The following is a 25,333-nucleotide window of genomic DNA, read 5'->3' on the forward strand; positions in this document are numbered from 1 at the left end:
GGCTAGCACACAGTAAACATGCCTGCATACTGTACTACTGTGATGGGGCACTCCACCCCACCCCTGGGTGTATTTGTATAGTTTGGGTTATGTAGCATGAGCTCAAGTGTTATTGGTATTTGGGCACAGGGAATGCACAAAGTAGTTCACATGTAGATTGTGCCTGGACTGAATTGATTAATTATCAGTTTGAGCCCCAGAACAGCTGTAGATAAAAGCAGCATGAATTTCTCACTTGTGGTTGGTGTGTTCGTGGAAGAGAATGGGAGAGAGACGGGAGAAAGAAATACAAATAATAACAAATACTTGTTTGGGGTTTGTCTACTGCTTTGTTTGTTCAGTGTTTTATTTTGTTAAATCTTTTCATTTATAATAAATCTGCACACTAGCACATTGCACTCACAGTACTCTCTCTCTGTATTTCCTGGTCTGACGTCACCTTTCAGCCATCCTTTCCACAACTACTAAATGGTTTCAGGCACAGGCTTCATTATCTGGAAGCAAATGAGCTCTGGTGCTGTCAGCCCTCCCTGCATCAAGGACAGCCTCAAACAACAGGGACCTTCAGACAAACCCACTAGTGAGTTTATTAGAAGGCTCCTAAAGCAACCAGTATCCTCAATGAGAATTGGAGAACTTTCTTCCTTCAGCTGTAATCATATGTGTCACAACTCCTTTGCCATTTATTTCTTATTCCGCTGGATAAAAATAGTTTTTCAGTAATAAGAACCCCGCCCCCCACACAGTGTTATTGATTAAAATCTGCTATTTTCAGCTACTGTCTGTCTGACACCTCACAATCTCCTTCACAGAAAACCTTTAAGCCCTTGTTTTACGTTGGGTCGAAATTTCAGCTGTTGATAACCTCAAAACAAAATGCGCTGTTTGGGGACTACAGCATTTACAATCAAAAGAGGTTTTGACACCTTATATTGTTTATCCAATAGTTTGTTAACCGGCATCAGACTGTAGAGATGTAACAGCAAAAACAGTCTTACATTTCTAAGATTATTTACAATGTTTTGCTTGTTTTTTGTGGGTTTTTTGCTAGCTTTAACATTACCATAGGCAGCAAGATGCAGTTTCTAACTTAAAACTCAGCTCAGCTCATGTTCAGTAATTAGGCTTCTGAAGGCCTGTTTTCCCTGTCAGAAACACTACTATCTCTGGTTGACCATTATAAATGAATGGCTGCACCTAATTACTTGTGTACAAATATTTACTAATGGCCACGTTATATATTTGAGTAAAGTGGAAAAACTGTATTGCAGTGCCAAGAGAGAACAGAAGGGGAAAGACTGTGGTCTCTACTGCTCCCTTCTGTCAAAAATAAGAACAGAGATAAGCTGTAGTCATGAAACTGCAACGCTGTGTCTGCCAGGTTATCTGGACTTGAGCTATAGTTCAGTGTATCCCAAGTGTGACATGCAGACATATGAGTTGCATGATGGGTAAAGTATGCCCAATTAGTGTATTGATGTGGGATTGTTTATATTCTGAAACACTTCTTAGATTAATAATTTATGAAGACAAGACTTCCCTTTGTCTTTTACACTCATAGACTTTACACTTATACCTTAACAATTTATAAAGCCTTTTTTTTCATGACAAAAATTAAGGCTGATTGAGTTTCTGTTTCTGTTACCTTTAGTGAAGTCAATAGTTCTTTATTACAGGAGCAATTTAGAGAAATGAGCTAAACAATCATTAGAATTAAGGTAACATTTCAGAATGTCTGTTTTTTACTCTCTAACTACACAATTGGGAGTAGTTACCATTTACTTCAATACCGACTAGTAAAAAAACATAGCAATGATCTATTACCTGTCTGGTAATGACTGCTGCAGAGTAGATCGATGCTGATAGGAACTAGAGGTTGGCACGGGTAGAAAATCACTGTCTTGACCTTTCTGCTCCCTCATATCTCCAGACAATCATTTCTCCCTACACCCTCTCTCGCCCCCGTTGCTTCTCCAGCACCGGCAGATTAGCTGTACACACCCCCCCCCCCCCCTGCTCCCCTCGCTTCCAGAGCCCACTCCTTCTCCACTCTTGCCCCTCAGTGGTGGAACGACCTACCCCCAGATATCAGGACTGCTAAGTCCTTGACCACCTTCCAGCACCTCCTGATGACACACCTGTTTAGACAGCATCTGTAAACCTCACAACTCTTGACTGTACTGGACTATATGGCACCCAATTGTACCAGTACTTGCATCAGCTTGTACATGCACTGAACTGCTCCATACTTTGCCGTATTCCACTACTGCTCTTAATTATAACTTCTTCCTGAATCTTACACTTGATGTTACTCTTACAGGTATCCATATACATGTTATTTGAAATAATTCTCATCCATTTATTGTACCTACTATGTGCTCTTACTGGACTGTACTCGCATAAGCACATATTTTTACTATAAGTTAACAGCTTTAGTACAAATTTACTGTACTTTATAACTGCTCTTTTCAAATAATAATAATAATAATAATAAAAAAAAAAAATAAAATCATATTTATAATTTAATATAAATTTACAGTATAATCGTAAATCTCGAAAAACTACTCACTTCTAAATCTTTTGTAGTCATTTTTGTATTACTTTAGTATAAATACATGTTAATTTGGATTCATATGTTGTTTTTTTCTGACTTTATGTGAAGGAAACGACACAAAAGCGCCCGTTTTCTCATTGGAAATAGTGATATTTTGAAATTTACCTGTCCTGGTCACAAAGCAAAGTTTGTGGGGAATAATAGCCATTTTCTATACTTTTGAGGCATAAGCAATTAGGAAATAACACTTACTACCCAGGAACAAAAAAAAAAAAAAAAAAATTGTTACACAGTGTAATAAGGATAATAATAATGATACTACTACTACTACTACTACTACTACTACTACTACTACTAATAATAATATAATAATAATAATAATAATAATAATAATAATAATAATAATAATAATCTCAGTCTGAAACCAGTTATTAATGTTAAATGTGCTTCATGCTGCATGATTCATTGCGACATCATATTCTGCTGTTGTTGTTGTTTTGAAACAGAGCATCCAAGCAAAGCAGCATTGTGTGGAATTTACTAAAGCAGGAAAAAACAGAATTTGCAAACACTGATCAGGAAATATTTCATTCAAAAGAGGAAGCACGAGCCACTTACTTAATGTGTTCCACAAATAATTTTTATTAAAACAAAATAGGTAAATGTTTTGTAAGTGTGTGAGTAATGTTTCTTTTTGAAGTGCAAATGCTTTTTCTTCGTATTTTTAAGTACTATAAAAATACTTTTAAAAACTATATCTGCGCAATTACTGTAGATAAAACGTTCTGTATTGGAAGCCACAAGGTTATTATTATTAATGGATCACAGAGTTATCACTGACATAAGCCCCAACAGGATGTTATGTTGTTTTCTTCCCGATTTAGTTCCTGATAAGAATAGTTGCCGTGGTTCTTATTATTGAGCTGTGCTTGCCGCTGAGTGTTATTGATTTCTGTAAAACCTTGCTATCTTGTCGGTTAAGAAAAGGCTTAATGCAAAGCTTGTTTAAACATTGTCTTTATTATGCTGGCATTGTCTTTATTATGCTTATTTTAATATAATAATAGCCAATTATTTTATTATTTTCTCCCAATTTGGCATATCCAATTATTTTTAGGCTCAGCTCACTGCTACCATCCCCTGCGCTGACTCGGGAGCGGTGAAGATGAACAAATGCTGTCCTCTGAAGCGTATGCCTTCAGCCGACCACTTTTTTTCACACTGCAGACTCACCGTGCAGCCACCTCAGAGCTATAGAGTGGGAGGACAACGCAGCTCTGGGCAGCTTACAGGCAAGCCCACAGGCGCCCAGCCAAACTACAGGGGTCGCTGGTGCGTAATGAGCCGAGGACATCCTGGCCGACCTAAGACCTTTAAAAGGTGCACTCACCATGGACCAGATTTTAAGATGTAAAAAAAACAAATAAATCTAAGGAAATTTAAATAATTTTAAATTAAATTTTATATGATTCAATTTCATTTCTGTTAGTGAAGGGTGGAGTTTGCATATATATGAGATATTAGCAATTGTAGAAGTAGCAGAAGTGGTAGCATTTTGCAAATCCATATATGCTCCCTCACAGGGATGCTTAATTATAAGGGACTGTGACAGAAATATAATGATTTTTGGTTGTAAATCACCCTCCTGACCTGTGAGGGCACTAAGCAGCAGAACAGAGTTCCTCGGACAGGCTGGCCTGACAGTTCTTTCCCAGGGTTCAAGGGAAGTCGGCCAGCCAGGAAGGAGGTGAGACTCCGTTGCAATAACGCATTGACCCGGAAGGGAAACAACGTGGGAGCTGCAGATTGGAGAGGCGGTTGCACTTGTTTACCAAGGGGTCATGTGTGACAGCATAAAGGGGATGGAGAATTGTAATCTGTTCCTTCACTTTGGTTTATTGTGAGTAGAACCGAGAAGCACAGAGAAAGTAAAACAGAAACTGAAATCGTGAGTGTTGTGTTTTGTTTGTTTGTAATTGTCTTGTCTTGTATATTACTAGACAGCTAACACAGGGCCAGCACTAAACCAGACAACACTGCACCATTATCACTCTTCTGGTCTGTCTGTATCTTTGACACTCCCTATTATTGGTATCAAACCACAAAATACTTGATCATTCATTTTTATAAATTTTTATTTTGATTTACAGAGGCTGCTTATATTTATTTCTAAAATTACATTATAAGTGACTGTCATTCTGTTTCTCGTTATCTAGCTACAGAAATGATTGTCCTTACCATGTATTCATATATTTATAAAAATGTGCATGCTGGCCACCCTGGTGTGCTATCATCCTATATGCAAGCATGGACCAGTTCAAGAACTCGCTTAACAGCCTTGCGGGGGAGAGTTTGAACCCCCAGCAAGAGTATACAGAAGCTCGGGTTGTATGGCACCCCAATATATATGAACCAGCATGTTTTAAACAGTCGCAATTGTTGCTGGCATTTCCCAGTACGCTTTTTCTAGTGCGTTGCCAGTTGTGCTCAATGCATTTTTGAGGCGAACACCCAAATACCTATTTTTCTCTAATAGCAGGATGTATTTACAAGCCTTGAAAACAAATTTCTATGACATTTCTGGTTTCCCCAACATGGGAGTAATAGAATGCACACATGTGCCGCTAATCCCTCCAGCTCCTTCTGAACATCTGCATAGGAACAGGAAACACACCTATTCTAGTAATGAGCAGATGGATTGTAGTTGTGCACAATCTAGCACTGCAACCCTGACTAACTAAAATAAAAACTAACAGTATACATTTGGCTTATAGGCTGCTCATGATAATATGAATTAGCGGTATAATGCAAAGTTGGTTGCTGGTCCCTTGAAAGTTGTATTAACGAGAATTGACTTTCCTCCTGTAAGTATCATAACTACTAAGTAGGCCAAATTATTATTATTATTATTATTATTATTATTATTATTATTATTATTATTATTATTATCAATAATAATAATAATAATAATAATAATAATAATAATAATAATAATAATAATAATAATAATAATAATACAATTGTTTTGTTTCAATTTAAAATAACCTTTTATTCACATTGTACACCAATGTTTACAATGCAGCAGCATTATTTTGTTACCGGTAGCCTACAGGCTAAAGTAAAAAGAAAGGGCGCTAGGTATTCATTTGATTTTACTACGGTACTGTATACTGTATAGGCCTACTGTACAGATTTATATTTTTACATAATGTAATGTGTAGCCTACCCAAAGCACATTGGTGCTATTTCAGCGCAATGATTTATACATTTAAAATACCTCAAGAACTGTAAATGTATGTCTGTGATTTTATTTAATTTTTTAAAACCTGACAACTCTTAATGTTGGAGTAACATATCCGGTTTAGTGAGGCTACTGTATCACTATGGAAAGCTTTTTGATAGAAACACATTTTTTATTTGGGGTGAAGCTGGGGCTCCCGCTATAGACTCTGATGGGATAAAACTGCTTTTCATTATTTATTCAAAAAAATGTTGCATGACTCTAGCAAGGCTAGAGATCTCACTAAGATGACGCAACAAATATTTAAATTAACATATTGTGGTTCTCTTTATTAACCTATTTTCTCTTAGTACATACAACAAAATGTATACAAATTGTTGCAACAGAAATGTAAATTGCGGTATGTTTGTGCTGCGACTGGCCTGTCTTAGTACATCTACCCCTGAGTTTTAACATTTTAATGCATATCCAACTCCAACAGTGGTTAGATAAATTAACTGTATTGCTGGATAAACTTTATCCAAAGCCACGTATTCTTATAAACACCTACCTGGCTTGAAATGAGGCAGAGAGTGGACACCTGGCCATATATCCTCTGTTGGGGTCCCCAGAATCTGTGGAAAAAAAAAAAAAAATAGAAAAATTTGAAAGCGTATAAAATAAGAATTTCAGAAGAGAATTTGAACACTGCCAGTTTCTAAAATGGAGGCATTTGTATGTGTTGAAAACGGTGTGGCTCTCAGCATCCCTTATTTACACACAGAACAGCATTTACTGCCTAAGACATAATAATGCATGTTTCTACATCACCTTAAAGTAAACACTTCTCATAACCTCTCCAATAGAGTGTACAGCCACCATGGCCAGGATGGCACTGAATCATGTCTGTAATATGCTGTAACAAACACATGACCTCCTTCATTACTGCCGCTCATTCATTCAGAGTCTCGAGTGGAAATCTGCAGTAAAGCCTGTTCTTCAGGTACAATTAGACACCATTTGGAAAGGGCCAGGCCATTAACATCAAAGTAGAGACCTCTTATGTACCAGATCCATGTCGTGGGTAAATAAAATCTCCCTGCTAGCTCTGCTAGTTGGTCCTCTGCCCAGATATCTCAGTAACTGAGTTTGACATGCTGAGCTTCAGAAGGACGAATCGTTTATTGATAGCTTCATAAAAAATGTCTTAACAACTGCAATGCTCAAGGAGTTAAAACAGAGGTGTGGATAAGCAAACACTAACAGATGTCTAAAATACTATTGACTGTATTTAATATTGAGTCTGGTTAAGTAAACAATGCATTTAAAATAGTACAGTCATGGTCAGTACAAAAAAGGCCTGTGCGGTCTGTTCTGTTCATAAGTTGCAAAAACTAATTCTAGCTGTTTTAAAGTTGTTGACTCCTGCTGGATATGAAACACTGCAGTGTGTTTTCTTTTCCCCCATTCCCTTTAAGGCTACAGTATAGCTAATGAATTAATTCTGTAAGTCTCACTTGTAGAGTACTTCCATTCGCTATGTATGTGCCACACTCACAAGAGTAGTGTTGAAAGGAGCACATGCTATAGCATGTATTTTCATTTTTAAAAATTGAAATCTGGCTCTCTGTTGGAAGCCTTGTTTTTATATTGAGGACTGCATGGAAAGATACAACATAAACCCTTAAGTGTTGATAAGTAAGATGATTGTTTTTAATACAGTTGAAGTACATAAATACATTTGTGCATTATGTTTATTGTATTTACTAATTGACATATGCATTGAACTTTAGTCAGTTAATGTTTACAATGACTTCTGGCACTCAGAATGGAATGTTCGTTTTCTAGAATTGTGATGTCATCACATTGTAGTACTATATACTTTGAAAATTTGAACAAAACATCTTAACACAAACATGGCCCATGGTCTCTATATTTTCAAGCAATACATTTGGAGGCCACTTCACAGTACTGGACAGCTAATATGTCAACATGCAAACACTTGGACTCTTCCTTTGAAGTAGACAAGCTATAAAAATGTGATTCTTGTGTAACATAAGCAATGAAAATGGTTGAGAACTCTGTGAAGGCACTGTTTGTGTAGCTCTGGCGATAGAACAAAGAGCAAGTGTGCTGTTAAAGCAACAAATACTAAGCTACATGTTTCGCACATGTGATCATTGTTGTTTACTCAAGTGTGAGATAATGTCTTCAGCTTTTGAAAGCCCCAAGCAAAAAGATGCACTGTAAGGTCTTAAATGAATTGCTATCTCAAATCACCCTATGAGTAAATCTCGCCGTGCATGAAGATACACATTGATTACATTTCTCCATGCATCCCAGCATCCTGTGTAACAATGCTGCTCTCTTCAGGCGTGGACGACATCCTGCAGCCATCCTGCAACCCCACTGTGGCATTAAGTAGAACATAGCTATGAATTACCCTGTTCTCAGTGATATGAGTGACTACTAAAGCCTGTTGTCTGATGTGCTAGTGAGTTTGGACAATATCAGGACAGAGATCTGTTTTGATTTCTGTGACTTCAAGGATATCAGAAGTAGTGGGAAAATAGGAAGCTCCATAGAAGGCAGACTTGGATAAATATAAATCGCTTTAACTTTTGAAAAGTATAAGCATTTTAATGAGTATTAAATAGCCAAATTGGTAATCTAAGGATAAATCTATATGATGGGCTCAATTTTAGTTTGTGGCTGTAAGATGTAGAATGTCCAGTACAACATTCATTTATTTATATCTGTTCTTGAAAATGCCAACTTTAAAAACAGAACAAACTTTTTTTTTCTCACAAAAAAAAAAAAAAAAAAAAAAAATATCTGGTAATAAAATTCTGTAATATAATATATGAATTGGTTTTAAAACAAACTCATAACTTAGCTGGCACACACACACACACACGCTCACGCACACAGAGTATGTGCTAAAGATTCTGGGATGTTTTTGTTACAAAAAACTTTGAAGACAGATCTATAATTGCTGGCTCAGTAATTATATATCATGAATAATAATTTAAATCATTGTTTCTGTCTAGTCAGGCTATTGTAAAGTAGGTGAGCTAAACGGCCAGCAGAGGGTGCCAGAGACTTGTTTAATGATAACACTATCAGTTACTCCTTTGAGCTTGTACTCAGTACCAGTGTCTAGAAATGTACTACATAAAGGTACAGAATATAGGGTGATGGTATAAATTCTAATAATACTGTAAACGGCTTCATAAATTATGCTGATTTGAGGAACTTCATTGGCTTACAATTTTAAAGTAAGAAAAATCTCATTCCGTGTTCCTCGACTATATAAAACATGCTGTTGTAGTGTAGTAAAGAACAGTAAATGCATGGTAAAGGACAGGCAAGCTGTAACATTATAGGAACTGGGGTAAAGCATTGCAAAAAACAAGCACAGTAAATGCATATTATTATGCATAGGGTTCTGAACTTGCATAGACTGAGCTGTATACTGCATACAGACACTACCAAACACATCGAGACACTGGAAAGCCACATACTTGTTTAATGATCTTGCAGTTAAAACAAAGGGTGATTATCCTGTTTTCTTTGTCTACTCATGGTAACCTACTTACCCCAGAGGCAGACACTATCGTTAGCTTTGGCTCCACGTTCCCAGTGGGAGAGCATTCATTCCCTTAATTGCAGCACACAGTGCACACATATGATCACTCGCTGCAAAATGTCATCAGCAGATCACTTTTTCAAAACAGCAGAAATCAAATCACCTTTGAAATGCTGTCAGATATTAATACAGTTTTTAACAGATTTTTCTTCTTTTAAATTCTGATTTTGTCAGCCACCTTTTATTCATAATTGTCAATGACTAGTGTGATTTCAAATATTTCATTGCTTACAAAAGGTGAAATGCTGATCATACACTCTATTCTCAGCTCTTTACTATTGTGATAAACCCCTCACACAAACTTTTAAAAAAAAAAAAACAGCTTCATCAGGGGAAAGTCACAAATCTTTTTTTCTTCAAGTGCCATTAGCATCATTGTTATGAAAACACTCAACGTCACAAAACATGAAAAACAACAACTAAATAATATTGAAGGTACATTGCAATCCATTCCAGAGTTGTGTATTCATACGGTAGCTTTGTAACTTAAATCAGTGTTTTTCTGTTTTAAGACCAAAAATCTTTGCTAATGAGTCAAAGTTTTCCCCTTATATTATTAGCACCAATATGCAGGTTAATTACTAAGTACTGCATATCTTGCCACTCTGTATGTAACTGCACCTGTTCAGAGATCCCATTCAGGACAGCTACACTGAGTTAGTAACATAATGCCCTCCAACTGCCCCAAACCGAGTCCACCACTATCGTATTTATTAAAATGGTAAACTATGAAGATTGCCCTCAATTTATTCTGCCCTGCTTCAGTGAACATAGATAATACACTGTGCTAGAACAACAACATGCTGTACATATTTGAGAATGTGGCTGTTTTTAGCTCATTATTTTCAAACACTTCAACCTTCGTTGCAATTAACAATGTGCCCCAAAATGAAACAGTGACAAAACCCGTGAGCTTTATTACTTCTTTATCAGCTCAGTTTAAAGTGGTTACCAAAAATATGAATTATTTTATGCATTATAACTTATCTAATAATGAGTGAACAATAGTTTTGGAGGTGTTGATACTGTGTTTATTCCTTTTATTATTAGAAATGTACATCCCTCAGAGAAGAGGTTTACAACCCTGGTTCTCAAGTCTCTAAACACTGAGCAACAGCTTAAAACACCACTTACAGACAGTGTGTGAAACGTGTACTTATACAGTACAGTGCATAGCTGCAATGGTTGGGTTTCCATGCAGCTTACCTCCCTGGAGTCATGATTTAGTGATGCAGCAGCACATACCACACACATTACCCACACTACTTACTGGAAGTGTGTTTAAAACATTGTAAGGAGTGGGTAAATCATCCTTTCACACTAAAACACCGTTCAATTGACCAAAAACTTGTGAAGTAACTTTGCCTAACTTTCTACTATAACTGAAGGCTGTGCCAAGCAATCCTTTATTGCCAAGCTTCTTTGACCAAATAGGGCAACCCACAAACAGTATAAACAGAGGCGTGTAAAGACCTCTTCATTCAGTATTTCTTTATTTTTTTTTATGTGACACCATTTACTCAACTTTTCAGATTACTGCCATTTGTCTGCTTTATAGTTAAATTATTGGTATTTTAGCTCCCTTAGTAGACTATAAGGATCAGATTTGGTGAAGCTACGGTTCTGTAGGAAAACTTGTACCTGCATACAATGTATGTGTGTGTATACCCTTCGGAGGAGACGAGTGACTCTACAGCAGCAGTTTCATAGCCCACCCCTACATATAATCTCTGTCGCTTTAATGAGTATAACAGGTTTATAATAAATATTGTAGCGAAGTCAAGAAGGAGACAAAACAGAGCTTCTCGAAGTACAACACTTGGCTTTATTTCGCACACAAAACACTGACCAAAATAACAAGTTTAAACAATTTCCAGGTCTCAGTTCCTTTTCTCCAGGTTAACCCCAAGGTCCTGCTCACAGCCCCTTTTATAGGGGAGCTGGAGGGAGTCAGTGCCTGCCCCAACCAAAACGCACATGGCTGGAAATACCCTGCCTGACAGTTGGTGAGGGAAAGTACAGGCAGATGGCGATGGGAAACTCTCCAGCCCAGAGATCCTGGAAAGTCCCAGCCATGCAGCTGTGGGGAAACTCCCCAGCCCAGAGATCCTGGAAAGTCCCTGCTAGGAGAAGTGGGCGGCACCCACTGTTACAATATACATATGCAGTCAAAAATGTTTAGCAAATAATACATTCCATAAGAAAGCTTGTACTATCCTTGTTTAATACAAGAACTGTACACAGTGCTGCCTGATGGAATGAGACAGGCTGCAATTTCAGTGCTTTAACAGAGCCTGAATCATGGAAAACAGTTTAATAAAGTTGTATGATATGAGCAGTCACGCTAGGCCAAATTGGAACCTTTAAATATACCCGCCCTTATTTTAATATTAATCGGGTTATTTGCATTTGGCAGGATAATTTATCTGGCTAAAAAAAAAAAAAAAAAAAAAACTACATGGAAACATACACAACCCGAAAATACTGCCAAAATTGAGCGGGAAAAGATGAGACTTATTTTTCTTTTTCCATCAAAATTGCTTCAAAGTTGGTCTAGAATCATCAGACTGCAACACAAATTTAACAAAAGAAAAATGAATAAATAGAGAACTTGACCTTTGGGCACACTATGTTTGAAAAGCTAGGCTGAAATCCAGTAGCCTAGGAACAGAATTCTGATAAAGTTAACTCCAGATCGATAAGACTTTAGGTCATCGGATCCTTGTCTTAAGACCTATTTCACAATTGAGGAGATATTGTATATATATATATATATCTATATATATATATATATATCTATATACATATATATATATATATCCTATTTATAGTAAATCTCAGTACAGAGGCAGTCATGTAGACCGTGATCACTATTACGTGTAGATATTCAGGTAATAGTAAATTATGACATTTCTGTTTGTAAAACTGATTACGGAAGTGGCGTTTGTAAAATTCTGAATTCCGGCAACATTTTAAGACCCAGTTAGCATAGCAGTCCGCGAAGAAGTCATGCGTCAGTCCATTGCACACTGAATGCGTTAATATCGTACTTCAGAGCGCTGGTGTGCAGTAGAGGCTTGATAGTAAATTCTGTTTTTAATTCTTACATAACTTTGAACACAAAAACAATTTAAATGTAGTATAAACTTAATGATCAGCAAACGCTGATGGAAGTTAAAAAGTTTGCTAATTATTACGTTTCTACTAGATCTATAACAATGTTGTTACGCAATACATAATGTAAAAAAAATACATGACATTACACAACACATAGCATCATAAATCATATAAAAGAAAATGTTAAAAATATTTCTAAAAGTTGGGAATGAGCTACCGAAAATACTTTACCATAAATTATCTAATACTCATTGTTTCTTTACTTCCTCGACTACAATTGAAATAAAATGTATATACTTGTAAAAACCTATATTGCACAAAATCCATGTGTTTATGTATGCTGACAGTTCATAATTTCATGCTTTATAATATGTATCGTTCATGCCCAAGTCCACGGCAATGTCTTTCCATATGTTTTCTTTTTTTCAAAGTCTTTGTTAGATTTATCATAAAGTAATTTTTCTTTGGTGACACACACAATTCGTTTTTCCATTTTGTTCAGGGAACTGCAAGAATCCACATGTGGTCCCAGTCGTTTTTCATTGATCAATGTATTTAACGCACGTCAAAAATTGGATCAAATGGAACTTTTTTCGATTCCATAATTGACGCATCACCGTCGTACGACAATTACGGACTCAGTGTGCAAGGTGCAATAGGGAAAGCACATGATCGTTTTTTTCTGTTTAGATGCATGTTAAATTTGGATGCTTTATTGGATCCAGTATCAATGACCTTTACTGTCCGAGATTAGGTAAAGCTGGTAGCACTTAATGACATGTATTCCAAAGCATCTGTACTAAATTAAGAAGGTGCTTCTGAAAACATGGGCAAGGGGTTGATCTGGTTAAAAATATCACTGACTAAGATACTAGCTCTTGTTGGGACCTGAACCCGCTCTCCACTGATCTAGATCACTACATCTCAATCATGCGCTGTGGAAGCGATTGTGTACATTATTGATAAGGTTTCCTGTTGCCCTTTGAAGTAAGGCAAAAATTAGAGATCTTTAAATGTCAGTTGCTTTGTAGGCCATTACTTAGAACCGACAGTGCAGTAAATCTGCAGGAACCAGCAACTGGGTAGCAGTGTGCCAACCCTGGTTTTCCTCAAAGGTTCACTGTGGAGTGAAATTACTTTTCTCTAAAGCTGAACAGGGGCCAAAAAGAAAGAGCCCAATGCCAACACCTCAATGTAACCCACAAACTATACAATGTACATGTTAAGTTATTTTAAAAATACTGATATGTCTCAAACATAGAAATAAACAATGCTGTGCATTAATGTAACTTACATGTATGTGGGTCTACTACAGGATGCATTTGTCTATTTTTGTTAAGAAAACACCAGTTCTTTTGTAGAAAGAAATGGCGTGAAGTTTTCACTGGAGAACAATGTACATGTGAACAATACATTTGCTATTTCCTCTTTATGTGTTTTTCTTCCTTTAAAGCTATATGTATTCTGTTCAGTAAGTCCATTATGATTCCTTTTTTCACAGCAGATGTCAGACAGTAATGACTGTAGCATTAGAGCACCATTGAAAGCCAGCAAAGTTAATGTTCCCTTTTATTTGCGTTTCATGTTCCTAACTTCTTTAATTGCTTGCAACAGTTATTCATTCAGTCTTTATTTTTTCAGTATTGCTTTGTATACCTTTATCACATCTAAAAGTGACACACTTAAAATGTACTATGCATCATTCCTCTTCTTTTAAACCTGTCAAATGGAATGCAGTTTTGCTATTGTGAGATAATACATAGTGAAAACCTCATTGTCCTTTGTGTAAATACACACACAAAACTATCTTCCATTGATAGACCTGTCCATATTTATATAATATTTCCAACGTGTAATCAGCTCGGTGCCAACACATAGATTTATCTTCTGTCTCAGACTGACCCTGCATTACAAATTCAAATGCATTGTTTTTTCCCCCAGCAGAGGAAGTCCCATAGGATCCTTTCATATTGAATCTTATTAATAGACGAAGAAGTTAATGATACTGCCTGACAGATACCACACATGCTCTAATTAAAAGCATAATGCTGAAAGAATAAACAGGCCTCACAATTTAATAATCATGTGGCCTTTTTAAGATTACATACATTCACACACAGTGCATCTATTCTATCACGTATGTGTGTTATCATTTAAAGAACAAAAAGGCATCTATGTGTGACCCTAAATAAAATCTCACAATTCTTGCATATGAGACATATTTCGAAACTGAGATTTATAGCTCATATTAAGAGATACGACAGACCCCTTTAAACTCTGACTCACGCTGCAAATTACATTGATTTACAAACTATTATGCTTAATGACTCTCTACAAAACATCTCGCAGTGAAAAACCCATCTGAAGCAATTCATTGTTTGAACATGCCATTTTTTTTTGAATATTTTCATGTGATGCTGCTTTTTGGGGGAAAAAAATACATATTGATACACTATTACCTTCTACAGAAGTGACATTATGTTAAAGGTAATCTACAAAATACCAATATTTAAGTCCCCATGTCATGTTATGAAATTCAAACAGTATTTACCACACACTGTTAAAAAATCTGTTATAGACAAGAAGTGCAACCAGGCCATGGATTTTCAGTGGCAGCAAGATTAATAGCGTACAGTAACCAGCCCTAGGCCAGTATTATGTTTGAATAAGGATTGTTTTGATCATTCTACACCTTGAACAGCTGCCAACACATTCCTGCTTGTATTATATTATTGAAACAGAGACTCAGGTGTACAGCGATAGAATCAGTGACTTTATCTCAAGATTATAAAACAGAAAATACAGGAATCACAGGAATTTTGCCCAACACACAGTGTTTGTATAAATCAATCAATAAAGAACTAAGTACTGTTCCTGGTATTTCATACCCATTCAACAGCTTACACAAGCAATCAAGAAAATAGATTGCCCCTTTATTCTGCAGATTACACAGACAGATTCACATGCTTTCTTTGTTATAGTATGCCAATATACAAAATAAAAGGTGCTGCTTTGATACTATGTATTTTATGTAGGATCACTCAGTTTTCCTTATCATATAAAAAATAATGTATTTGGGAACTACTTTAAAAAAGCATTGGTAAAATCTACTGCAAATCATTAACTTAAAAAATGTTCTTTTACACAACATTCTATTTGCTCCAGGTTCCACTTTTTTAGAAACCTTTAATTTCAGTTTAACATGACAGTTTATCTTATAGAAGTCAGATTCAGCTACAGTCAACTCTTTCTAACCTGTAAAGAGCTATGAGGAGGATAGATTTGAAATGCTTGATTCTGTCAGGCTACAAACACATACCCATTACATTATACACACATATAATTAGTTCTCACAAAGATTTATTAAAATGCTACTGCACTGCAGTCTTCAATTTGAAAAACAAAACGATTACACCAACCATTGCTTCTCATACCAAACTATGTGCACAGCTTAAAGTTAAAAAAAATAAAATAAAAAGTGAACTCTTTTTTTATAGGAAGGTCCAGTCTTAAATATTCTGTTTCAGGAAAACCAGACCATCTGGTCAGATACCAGATCTACGCACAAAGAATACATAGACTACTACTAACTTTGACAGCTAAACCTTGATTTCCATTATAATAATATACTAACAAAAAAGATGATTGATTTCTGAAACTTAATATCATTGTCCCTTCCAAAACTAAAATAATCTGTGTCATACTATATATATATATATATATATATATATATATATATATATATATATATATATATATATATAGTAAATCAGATAACGACAACATATGACCTCTATATAAATATGCTAACATGATTCAGTCTGCTGTTTCCTGTTAATACTGGAGACCATAGATGGGTTTTCTATGTACGATTGTACTACAAACAACTCATATTTCTGGTTGGTTGAGTAAAACAAAATAATAGAATCTAGTCGTGGGTTTTCTAATCACACTTGAATCTCTTGGTAAGTCATTCACATTGGATCTGAAGTACAGATGACCAGATTTGGTTTTAACGGTCTTTGGTTTCACACAAGGGTGGCGCAGGAAATGACCTACATGCGGACTGACCGTTGAACCGCGGATTGCCCTGCCGACCTAATCCCTCCCTACCTGGGCGGGTCTGGATGGTAACCACGCCTTGTTGTGCTCCGCCCACTACGAAGACCTCCTGTTACAGTATGACAGTCAGCATAGGACGTAGAGTATCACGCGTAGGCTTGAGGTGCGTTTGAATCCAGAAAAAGACCTCGCTTGGGGGGCTCAATCAGTCGAATGGCTCCCGTATCGGATACCCAGTAGAAGGACCTAGTCGTGGACGTAGAACAACTCGAACACGCAGTGGACTTGAGGTGCAAAAGCTTTTACGCGCATGCGATGATGAACCTATTGCTAGACAGTTCATCCGCTTATTGATCTTCTTGAAGGATCCCAGGGTGTCAGCAACATTACTGGGGAGTTGGTTCCAGACTCCCACAATTCTCTGTAAAAAAGTACCTCCTCTTTTCTGTTCTGAATGCTCATTTATCTAATCTTCATTTGTGACTCCTGGTCCTTGTTTCTTTTTTCAGATCGAAAAAGTCCCTTGAATCGACATTGTCAATACCTTTTCGACTTTTGAATGCTTGAATCAGATCGCCGCATAGTCTTCTTTGTTCAAGACTGAATAGATTTAATTATTTTACCCTGTCTGCATATGACATGTTTTTAATAATTCTGGTCACTCTTCTTTGCACTCTTTCTACAGCAGCAATATCCTTATTGTAGCGAGGTGACCAGAACTGCACATAATATTCTAGTAGAGGTCTTACTAATGCATTGTAAAGTTTTAACATTACTTCCCTTTATATACTTTGACACCACAGACACTCCTGAGTTCCAATTACATAGGAAATTAAACAGTCACAGACTACCTGAGTAAGGCATGCAAACTGAGCTTTCTTTAATCTAGCATGATTTAATATATAACTTTATCAAATTAAAATGCATGTTTGCAATAAAATTTGCTTAATACGACATGTGGGATATACATAGTAAATGGAAATGCACGCCAGGAAAGATTTTTGCAATTATTTGTTTCACTATAATCTCTTCTAATGCCTGCTATGATACTATGTTTGATATTCAAAATATTCTTGACTGTTGTTGGCTTAAAAGAAACAGTGCTCGGCTCAATAAATGACAGAACTGAAATATCTAACATTGAAGTTTCCTGTTAAATATGTATTTGTATTTAATTATTCATTTCTCACCAGCAATCATTTTCCTAAACCAGCCAATTTCAGAGAGGAGCTAGTAGGTTTCATCTCATGATACTCCATGAAATGAATAAGTCATTTATATCAAACAATGACAGTAAAGGTGATCTTAAATATTCATAATCTGCTAATCTATCGCTAGGAGCGCCACATTTGTTACTCACTCGAGGCATGACACCACACATCAATATGGCAAAGCGACACATTACACAAAAGCATTTTGCACCAAGGTGTCCATTTATCTTTTTGGACACATTCAGAACATTTGAAGGCAAAACTATTTAACCAGAATGAGAACAGAGCACTAATCACCAGCCACAATTTAAATCCATTATGAAATTAGTAATCCAAGATGTAAAGATTCAATGAATCCTGTACGAATATTTGAAATTCAATATTTAACAAATATGGCTGAGCCAGATAAATAAAAAAAAACAAAAAAACAAAATCCCCAAAAAACCAGCAAGCACACATTTTAAAAATGACTAACCAAAAATATCCTTTCAAGCTGGTCTTGGATATCCTTCATTCCTGGAAATGCTGCAATTCCTTGGATCATTTCTACAAAGATGCATCCTACTCCCCTGTAAGAAAACAAGAAGACACGTATGAATACAACTTCACAAGTTCGGAAATGGAATTGATAGGACGAGTGAAAGCACCTCAACGAAGAACAAAACAAGCATCTACAGCTTTGGCCAAAAGTTTTTAATCACCATACAGAATGAATTCATGTGGCATCACAAAGTCAAATGAAACCTGCTGTAGCCTTTTGAAAGAAGTTAATTGTTCTGTTACTATATGTGTGTGTGTGTGTGTGTGTGTGTGTGTGTGTGTGTCAATCCTAAAATTCTAGGTGATGCAAAACTTTTGACCATGGGTACTGTAGAACTTGCAGGTTTGGGCAGCTTTCCTGAAACACCTGCCATAACACTGTAAATAGGGCGATATCATGGGCTGCCTGCCTGTGCAGCACTGATTAAATGTGACAAGTGTGCATGGTGTTTAAATTCATCTGGAAGGCAGCTGCATCTAAATTATTCGAGGAAATTTAGGGGGGATACCTGTTTTTAAGAATGGCTGCCAGAGAAACAGTTCCTCATGAACCATCAGCCTTGGATACAGGGACACTTTACATGACAAAATACGAGTCATGAGCATGAGCTTTATAGGGAAGATGTTTCCATTTTTGTCCACCTGTTGAATAGCATAGCAATTCTCAATATTACCGGCATATTTTGAAGATATTATTTATATTATGCATTGGATTTTGAACACTTATGCCTTTAAAATATTATGAACATGTAAAAAAAAAAGGTACAGTCAAACCCATACACAACATACCTGAGATATAACGTACACACTAATATAAAGAACCAGTATCATAGAACCGAATAAAACCGTATTAAATCCTGTTTAAATTCTCCTTTTAATACGTAGTGCATACTTCCTGTTATTATGCACATACTGGATATTACGTACTCGTAGGCCTACTTCTTGCTGTTTGAACTTGACCTTGTTCTCGATTACTGTAATTTATGCAGTATTATCATAGCCAGCGCTAAAACAATCGTCAATTTCAGGACAAACTACATTAATGGATAAATCTTAAAGGGACGAAAGCAGTCAGAATTATATTATCAAATAGCTCAAGTTTAAAAAGCAGCAGTCGCAGAGGCTGTCGTCTAAGGCCTTATCCACATTAGAGCAAAAAAATCAACAACCGAGTTCAAAACCAATTTACCTGAACCCTAGCCCAACAATGTTAGAGAGAGCGTCAAGATTGCCATAATGAAACCGAGTTAGTTTAACCCAGCTGTTGTTGAAAAAAAACCTTCGCTTTATGACTGTATCCCAGAAACCGCTGTAATGTATACACATTCTTCTTTTTTTTCTCCCTCAATAAATGTTGTTGTTTATTTTCAGAACGGAGGAGCTACGAGAAAGTGCCTAAGTAATCAAAAGAGGAATAATTTGTATGGGGGGAAAAATGTCCACGGCATAGTAAATAAATTAGATGGGCATTTGCACAAAGGGAAAATCTGGGGCAGATAAGACATTCCTTAATTTAATTAAAAGTTGAAATAAAGACCTTTAACTTGATAATATCTGATGTGTTCTAAGATAATTTAAAAAGTGTTTTGGACACAATTTAAGTTTTGTGTACTACAGTACATTAGCATATCTGACTGTACAAATGGAATATAACAAGAATAAATCCTCCTGTATTTTAATTCAGGCTTGTTTTTCTTTATTCTCTTCTCATGTAACCAGGGGGATTAAGGCAACGCACAACCGCAAAGCACTAGGGGATATCGGAGGATACTGTGTAACCAGACTCGAACACGGTTCACTTCCAGATTACAGTTAAACCAGTTTATCTAACCCAGTTATGCCGACAACCGATTTCGAGACTACTCCCTGAGTAGGACTCAAACGCGGTTGTTGAACTCAGTTATGAACTGTGTTTAGTGTGGATGCAAATCAATTTAAGCACTGCTAAAGAGGTTTTGAACCCTTAACTGGGTTTTAAAACACTAATGTGACTTCCTAAAATAAAGTACAGGCAATGATTACTGTACTGTACCTTAACTGGCAGTTTGTATGGTAATGTTTATTGACTTGTATATTATTTTTATTATTATCAGTTTTATTATTTCTTATGAATGTATTATTACTGTACTGTATTTTTTACTGTATTTTTTAATTTGTTTATTTTACTAATTACAGTACAGTATTATTCAGTACATTAATTACATGTTTTTTGTTATTTTTTATAATTCATTTAGCTGACCATCTTTATCCAAGGCAGCGTAGAATTATTAAATAATTAAAATACAGAATGTTACATACTGTATAGTAATGTACAGTACTCTTAGCATACATACATTGTATATGTATATGACAACCATTAAATGGATTTATCTAAATGCTAGAAGTATCAGAAACAAAATTCTAGAACTTGAAGCTACTGCACTAACAAGTAACTATGATGTGATAGTGTTACAGAAACTTGGTTGTCTGAGAGTGATGGGGTTGTGGGTATACACTGTATAGGAAAGACCAGGACAGAAGAGGTGGAGGGGTAGCGCTATACATAAGAAACAGTCTTGAAGCCCAGGTGTTAAACCTGGACAAAGAAAATAGTCAATATGGGTCAGAATAACGGACAAAAATTCCATAATAATAGGAGCATGTTATAGACCGCCAGATTCAGACGGTGAACCTGTTATACAATTTAGAAATGTGTGTAGCAAAGGAGAAGCCATACTAATGGGGGATTTCAACTTCCCCCATATAAAATGGGAAAACCCGGTGGGTAACACGACGGACGAAATTGAAATGGTGGAAATGACAAATGACTGCTTCCTAACACAATTTGTCAAGGCACCGACTAGAGGGGAGGCTTTAGACTTTACTTTCTTGAAAATAAAAAACGGTCAGATTGCAGAATGACTTGGTGAAGAGGGGTTTGAGAGAAACCGTTTTGCGCAAAATACGTTATTCAGAGAACCACTGGCAAACTCAGACCACAACATGGTCTCATTTTGAAGTGCTTTTTAAAACCCCAAAAGTAATGATTAAAGCTAAGGTTTACAATTTTAGAAAAGAAAACTATGAAGGTATGAAACAGAAACTAACAGAAGTTTAGAAAATAGAGAAAACATCCACAGAAAAAGGATGGTTGTTCTTCAAAAATGTAGTACTAGAGGCGCAAAACAATTAAATCCCTAAAGTAGACAAATTAAATGTAAAACTAAACTGCCAAAATGGTTTAATAGATCTAAAAAAAAAAAAAAAATCAGCAAAAAAAGGCACTTTACAGAGCATTTAAAAGGGACCAAAAAGAAAGTACACAGAAAGAGTACACAGAACTGCAAACGCAAGTCAAAAAGGAAGTTAGAAAGGCCAAGAGAGAAATAGAAATGAACATTGCTAAGGGGGCTAAAACCAATTCCAAAATGTTTTTCCAATATTACAACAACAAGAGAACATTCAAAAGAGGAGATGTTTAAGAGATACAAATGGCAAAATCATAGACGAAGAAAAAAAAATAGCAAATATATTAAATGATTTACTTTTCACAAGTTTTTACAAAGGAGGATACATGTCAACCTGTTCCTATCCAGTTTTAAGTAACTTTAGCATAACCGAGGCAGAAGTGTTAAAAGGACTAGGAGCTCTTAAAATAAACAAATCCCTTGGGCCGGGTGAGATCCTCCCAGTAGTACTCAAAGAAAAGTTATTTATAAACCACTAACCAAGATCATGCAACAGTCTCTTGACGCAGGTGTTGTACCGACAAACGTAATACCGATCCACAAAAAGGGAAACAAAACTGAACCAGGTAACTACAGACCAATAAGCCTGACTTCTATTATATGCAAACTTATGGAAACTATAATAAGATCCAAAATGGAAAATTACCTATATGGTAACAGTATCCTGGGAGACAGTCAGCATGGTTTTAGGAAAGGGAGATCGTGTCTAAATAACTTGCTTGATTTTGAGGATGCAACATGATAATGGATAATTGAAAGTATATGACATGGTTTATTTAGATTTCAGAAAAGCTTTTGACAAAGTCCCGCACAAAAGATTAATTCTCAAACTGAATGCAGTAGGGATTCAAGGAAACACATATACATGGATTAGGGAGTGGTTAACATGTAGAAAACAGAAAGTACTGATTAGAGGAAAAACCTCAGAATGGAGTGTGGTAACCAGTGGTGTACCACAGGGATCAGTATTAGGTCCTCTGCTATTCCTAATCTACATTAATGATTTAGATTCTGGTATAGTAAGCAAACTTGTTAAATTTGCAGACGACACAAAAGTAGGAGGAGTAGCAAACACTGTTGTAGCAGCAAAGGTCATTCAAAATGATCTAGACAAGATTCAGAACTGGGCAGACACATGGCAAATGACATTTAATAGAGAAAAGTGTAAGGTACTGCACGCAGGAAATAAAAAATGTGCATTAGAAATATCATATGGGAGATACTGAAATTGAAGAAGGAATCTATGAAAAAGACCTAGAGTTTTTGTTAACTCAGAAATGTCTTCATCTAGACAATGTGGGGAAGCTATAAAAAAGGCTAACAAGATGCTCGGATACATTGTGAAAAGTGTTGAATTTAAATCACGGAAGTAATGTTAAAACTGTACAATGCATTAGTAAGACCTCATCTTGAATATTGTGTTCAGTTCTGGTCACCTCACTACAAAAAGGATACTGCTGCTCTAGAAAGAGTGCAAAGAAAAGTGACCAGAATTATTCTGGGTTTAAAAAGCATGTCATATGCAGACAGGCTAAAAGAATTGAATCTATTCAGTCTTGAACAAAGAAGACTACGTGGCGACCTAATTCAAGCATTCCAAATTCTAAAAGGTACTGACAATGTCGACCCAAGGGACTTTTTTAGCCTGAAAAAAGAAACAAGGACCAGGGGTCTCAAATGGAGATTAGACAAAGGGGCATTCAGAACAGAAAATAGGAGGCACTTTTTTACACAGAGAATCGTGAGGGTCTGGAACCAACTCCCCAGTAATGTTGTTGAAGCTGACACCCTGGGATCCTTCAAGAAGCTGCTTGATGATATTCTGGGATCAATAAGCTACTAACAACCAAATGCACAAGATGGGCCGAATGGCCTCCTCTCGTTTGTAAACTTTCTTATGTTCTTATACCTCGGTTACAACATACTGTTCTTACGGTCACAAGGCAGAACGTTGTATTAGAGCTTCACTGTATATTGATCATATTACAGTTCATGTTTTTCTCTCAATAAAAAAATTAATATACTCAGAATTCTGCATTTTTAATGCAATTCACATTAAGAGGGAACCTATAGTTTCACAACACACTAATATTTTTTGTATTCTCTGTAGGATCTTACCAGGTTCCCATTTGGAAATTGTAAAAAAAAAAAGATTTACTTTAATTACACATTACATCATGGTACAAGCAGCTTATGTGCTTGTTTCACTACTGAGGCCTCCTCTAAAAGTAATAGATTCTACATATTGCACTTTTGTATCCTCTGAAGGTAAAACTATAAATATATAGAACTCTATCCTCATTGACAGTCCAGACTTCAATGCATTTATTTTAAATAAATACATTATTCTATGTATATGGTCACTGTGTAAAACACTGAATACCCCCACCCCCCAAGAAAGGCAATATTTTAAAATAAAAATGTAAATGTCTCTCCTATTACAAATGTCTTTTAATTTAACACCAATCAGAAATGTTAAGAGTTTTGCACGATTTACTATGCAAGAAATTACTCTCTTGAACCTGTCCCTCGGTGGTTATTAACAATGACGGGGATTACAGGAATTACATTGACTGCAACTGAGAGAACACTACTGTCACTCATCATTGTCTCTGATTACAGCTCCATTAAGCACAGGGAACCAGAATAAATCTTATTCAAACAAACAAAAACCCAATTTATGATGAATGCATTTAGACTAATCCAGACTTTTGGCACTACAGAAATACTGTATCTCTCTTTAGTACTGCAATCACTTAACTTGACAAGGTCTAATAGGTTACTGGTCAACTAAAACACACCAACAATGGAAGGCTGGTTTTGGGCAAAAGCGTCTCGCAGATAATAATGGGGATGCCTTACACAAATTAATTCAATGAATAATGAAAAGGTGCTCAAAACCTTTTTGGTTTGTGATGAAACAGCTTGAGCTCCATGTATTATTAATTAAAAATGACAAAGCTGCTATAACAGTATTTCTGAAAAACAGCAATTACTGTGGGGATCAATCATATAAAAAAAAAACCCTGCAGCACACAATATCACGTTCGACAAGTATAAAGAAGCTTAGTTATAATACTTGACAGTTGTTTCAACGAGTCAATGTCATTCATTTAGTAACAAGACAAACTGTATGATGGCTAGGTATGTATTTGTGTTTTTTCCAAGGTGTACATTTTCATGAATTGGTCAGATTATATTAGAAAATGCCCATGACTTGTTAATGGGTTCTCTGTTGTCAGAAGCGTCTGTATCAAAGGCTGTTCAATTTACTGGTGTTTCACAAGGAATACTGACCACTTTATGGGACAATATGAACAACAGACTTTGCCTCAACCCCTAAGGAATGAAAGGTAATAATCATTGAATAATTATCGCCCTGTATCCTTGCAAAATTATGCTGAAAAGCCATAGAGACCTTCAAAGACAACAGTGGTGTCAGGCAGTATTCATCAAGTTGCTAGTGCCACTGACAGATCCAGTCAATAGCATGCGGCATTTCACGTATACCCAGCCCACTTCCTTTTGAGCGCAGACTGTTACTGCCAATTGACCAGCTGTAGAGCTGAAATCCTCATAACAAGATACTACTCTTCAATCGCTTTAAAACAACAGCAATCTGAAAACTGTCCAGGTCATGAGGATTTTGATGCAATTTCATACTGAAGAGTAGGACTGAACTGATAGGGTAGATACTGCTGCCCCCCTCAAAAAAAAAAAAAAAATCACCTCAGAAGACAAACATACCAAGCA

General features: G+C 36.2%; 1 protein-coding gene across 2 annotated transcripts in view; it reads right to left on the reverse strand.

The window, feature by feature from the left end:
- The window catches only part of LOC121313175 (cyclin-dependent kinase 14-like), a 218,316-nt gene that overhangs the window by 71,702 nt on the left and 121,281 nt on the right, over positions 1 to 25,333 (reverse strand). For both annotated transcript variants that reach the window (XM_041245467.1, XM_041245468.1), the window contains 2 exons: positions 18,289 to 18,382; positions 6,346 to 6,409 (listed from right to left, as the gene is read on the reverse strand). In XM_041245467.1, the coding sequence (XP_041101401.1) occupies positions 6,346 to 6,409; positions 18,289 to 18,382 (158 nt within the window). The remainder of the gene's footprint in view (positions 1 to 6,345; positions 6,410 to 18,288; positions 18,383 to 25,333) is intronic.

The sequence above is a fragment of the Polyodon spathula genome, chromosome 3, assembly GCF_017654505.1.
Source record: "Polyodon spathula isolate WHYD16114869_AA chromosome 3, ASM1765450v1, whole genome shotgun sequence".
Taxonomy (NCBI): Eukaryota; Metazoa; Chordata; class Actinopteri; order Acipenseriformes; family Polyodontidae; genus Polyodon; species Polyodon spathula.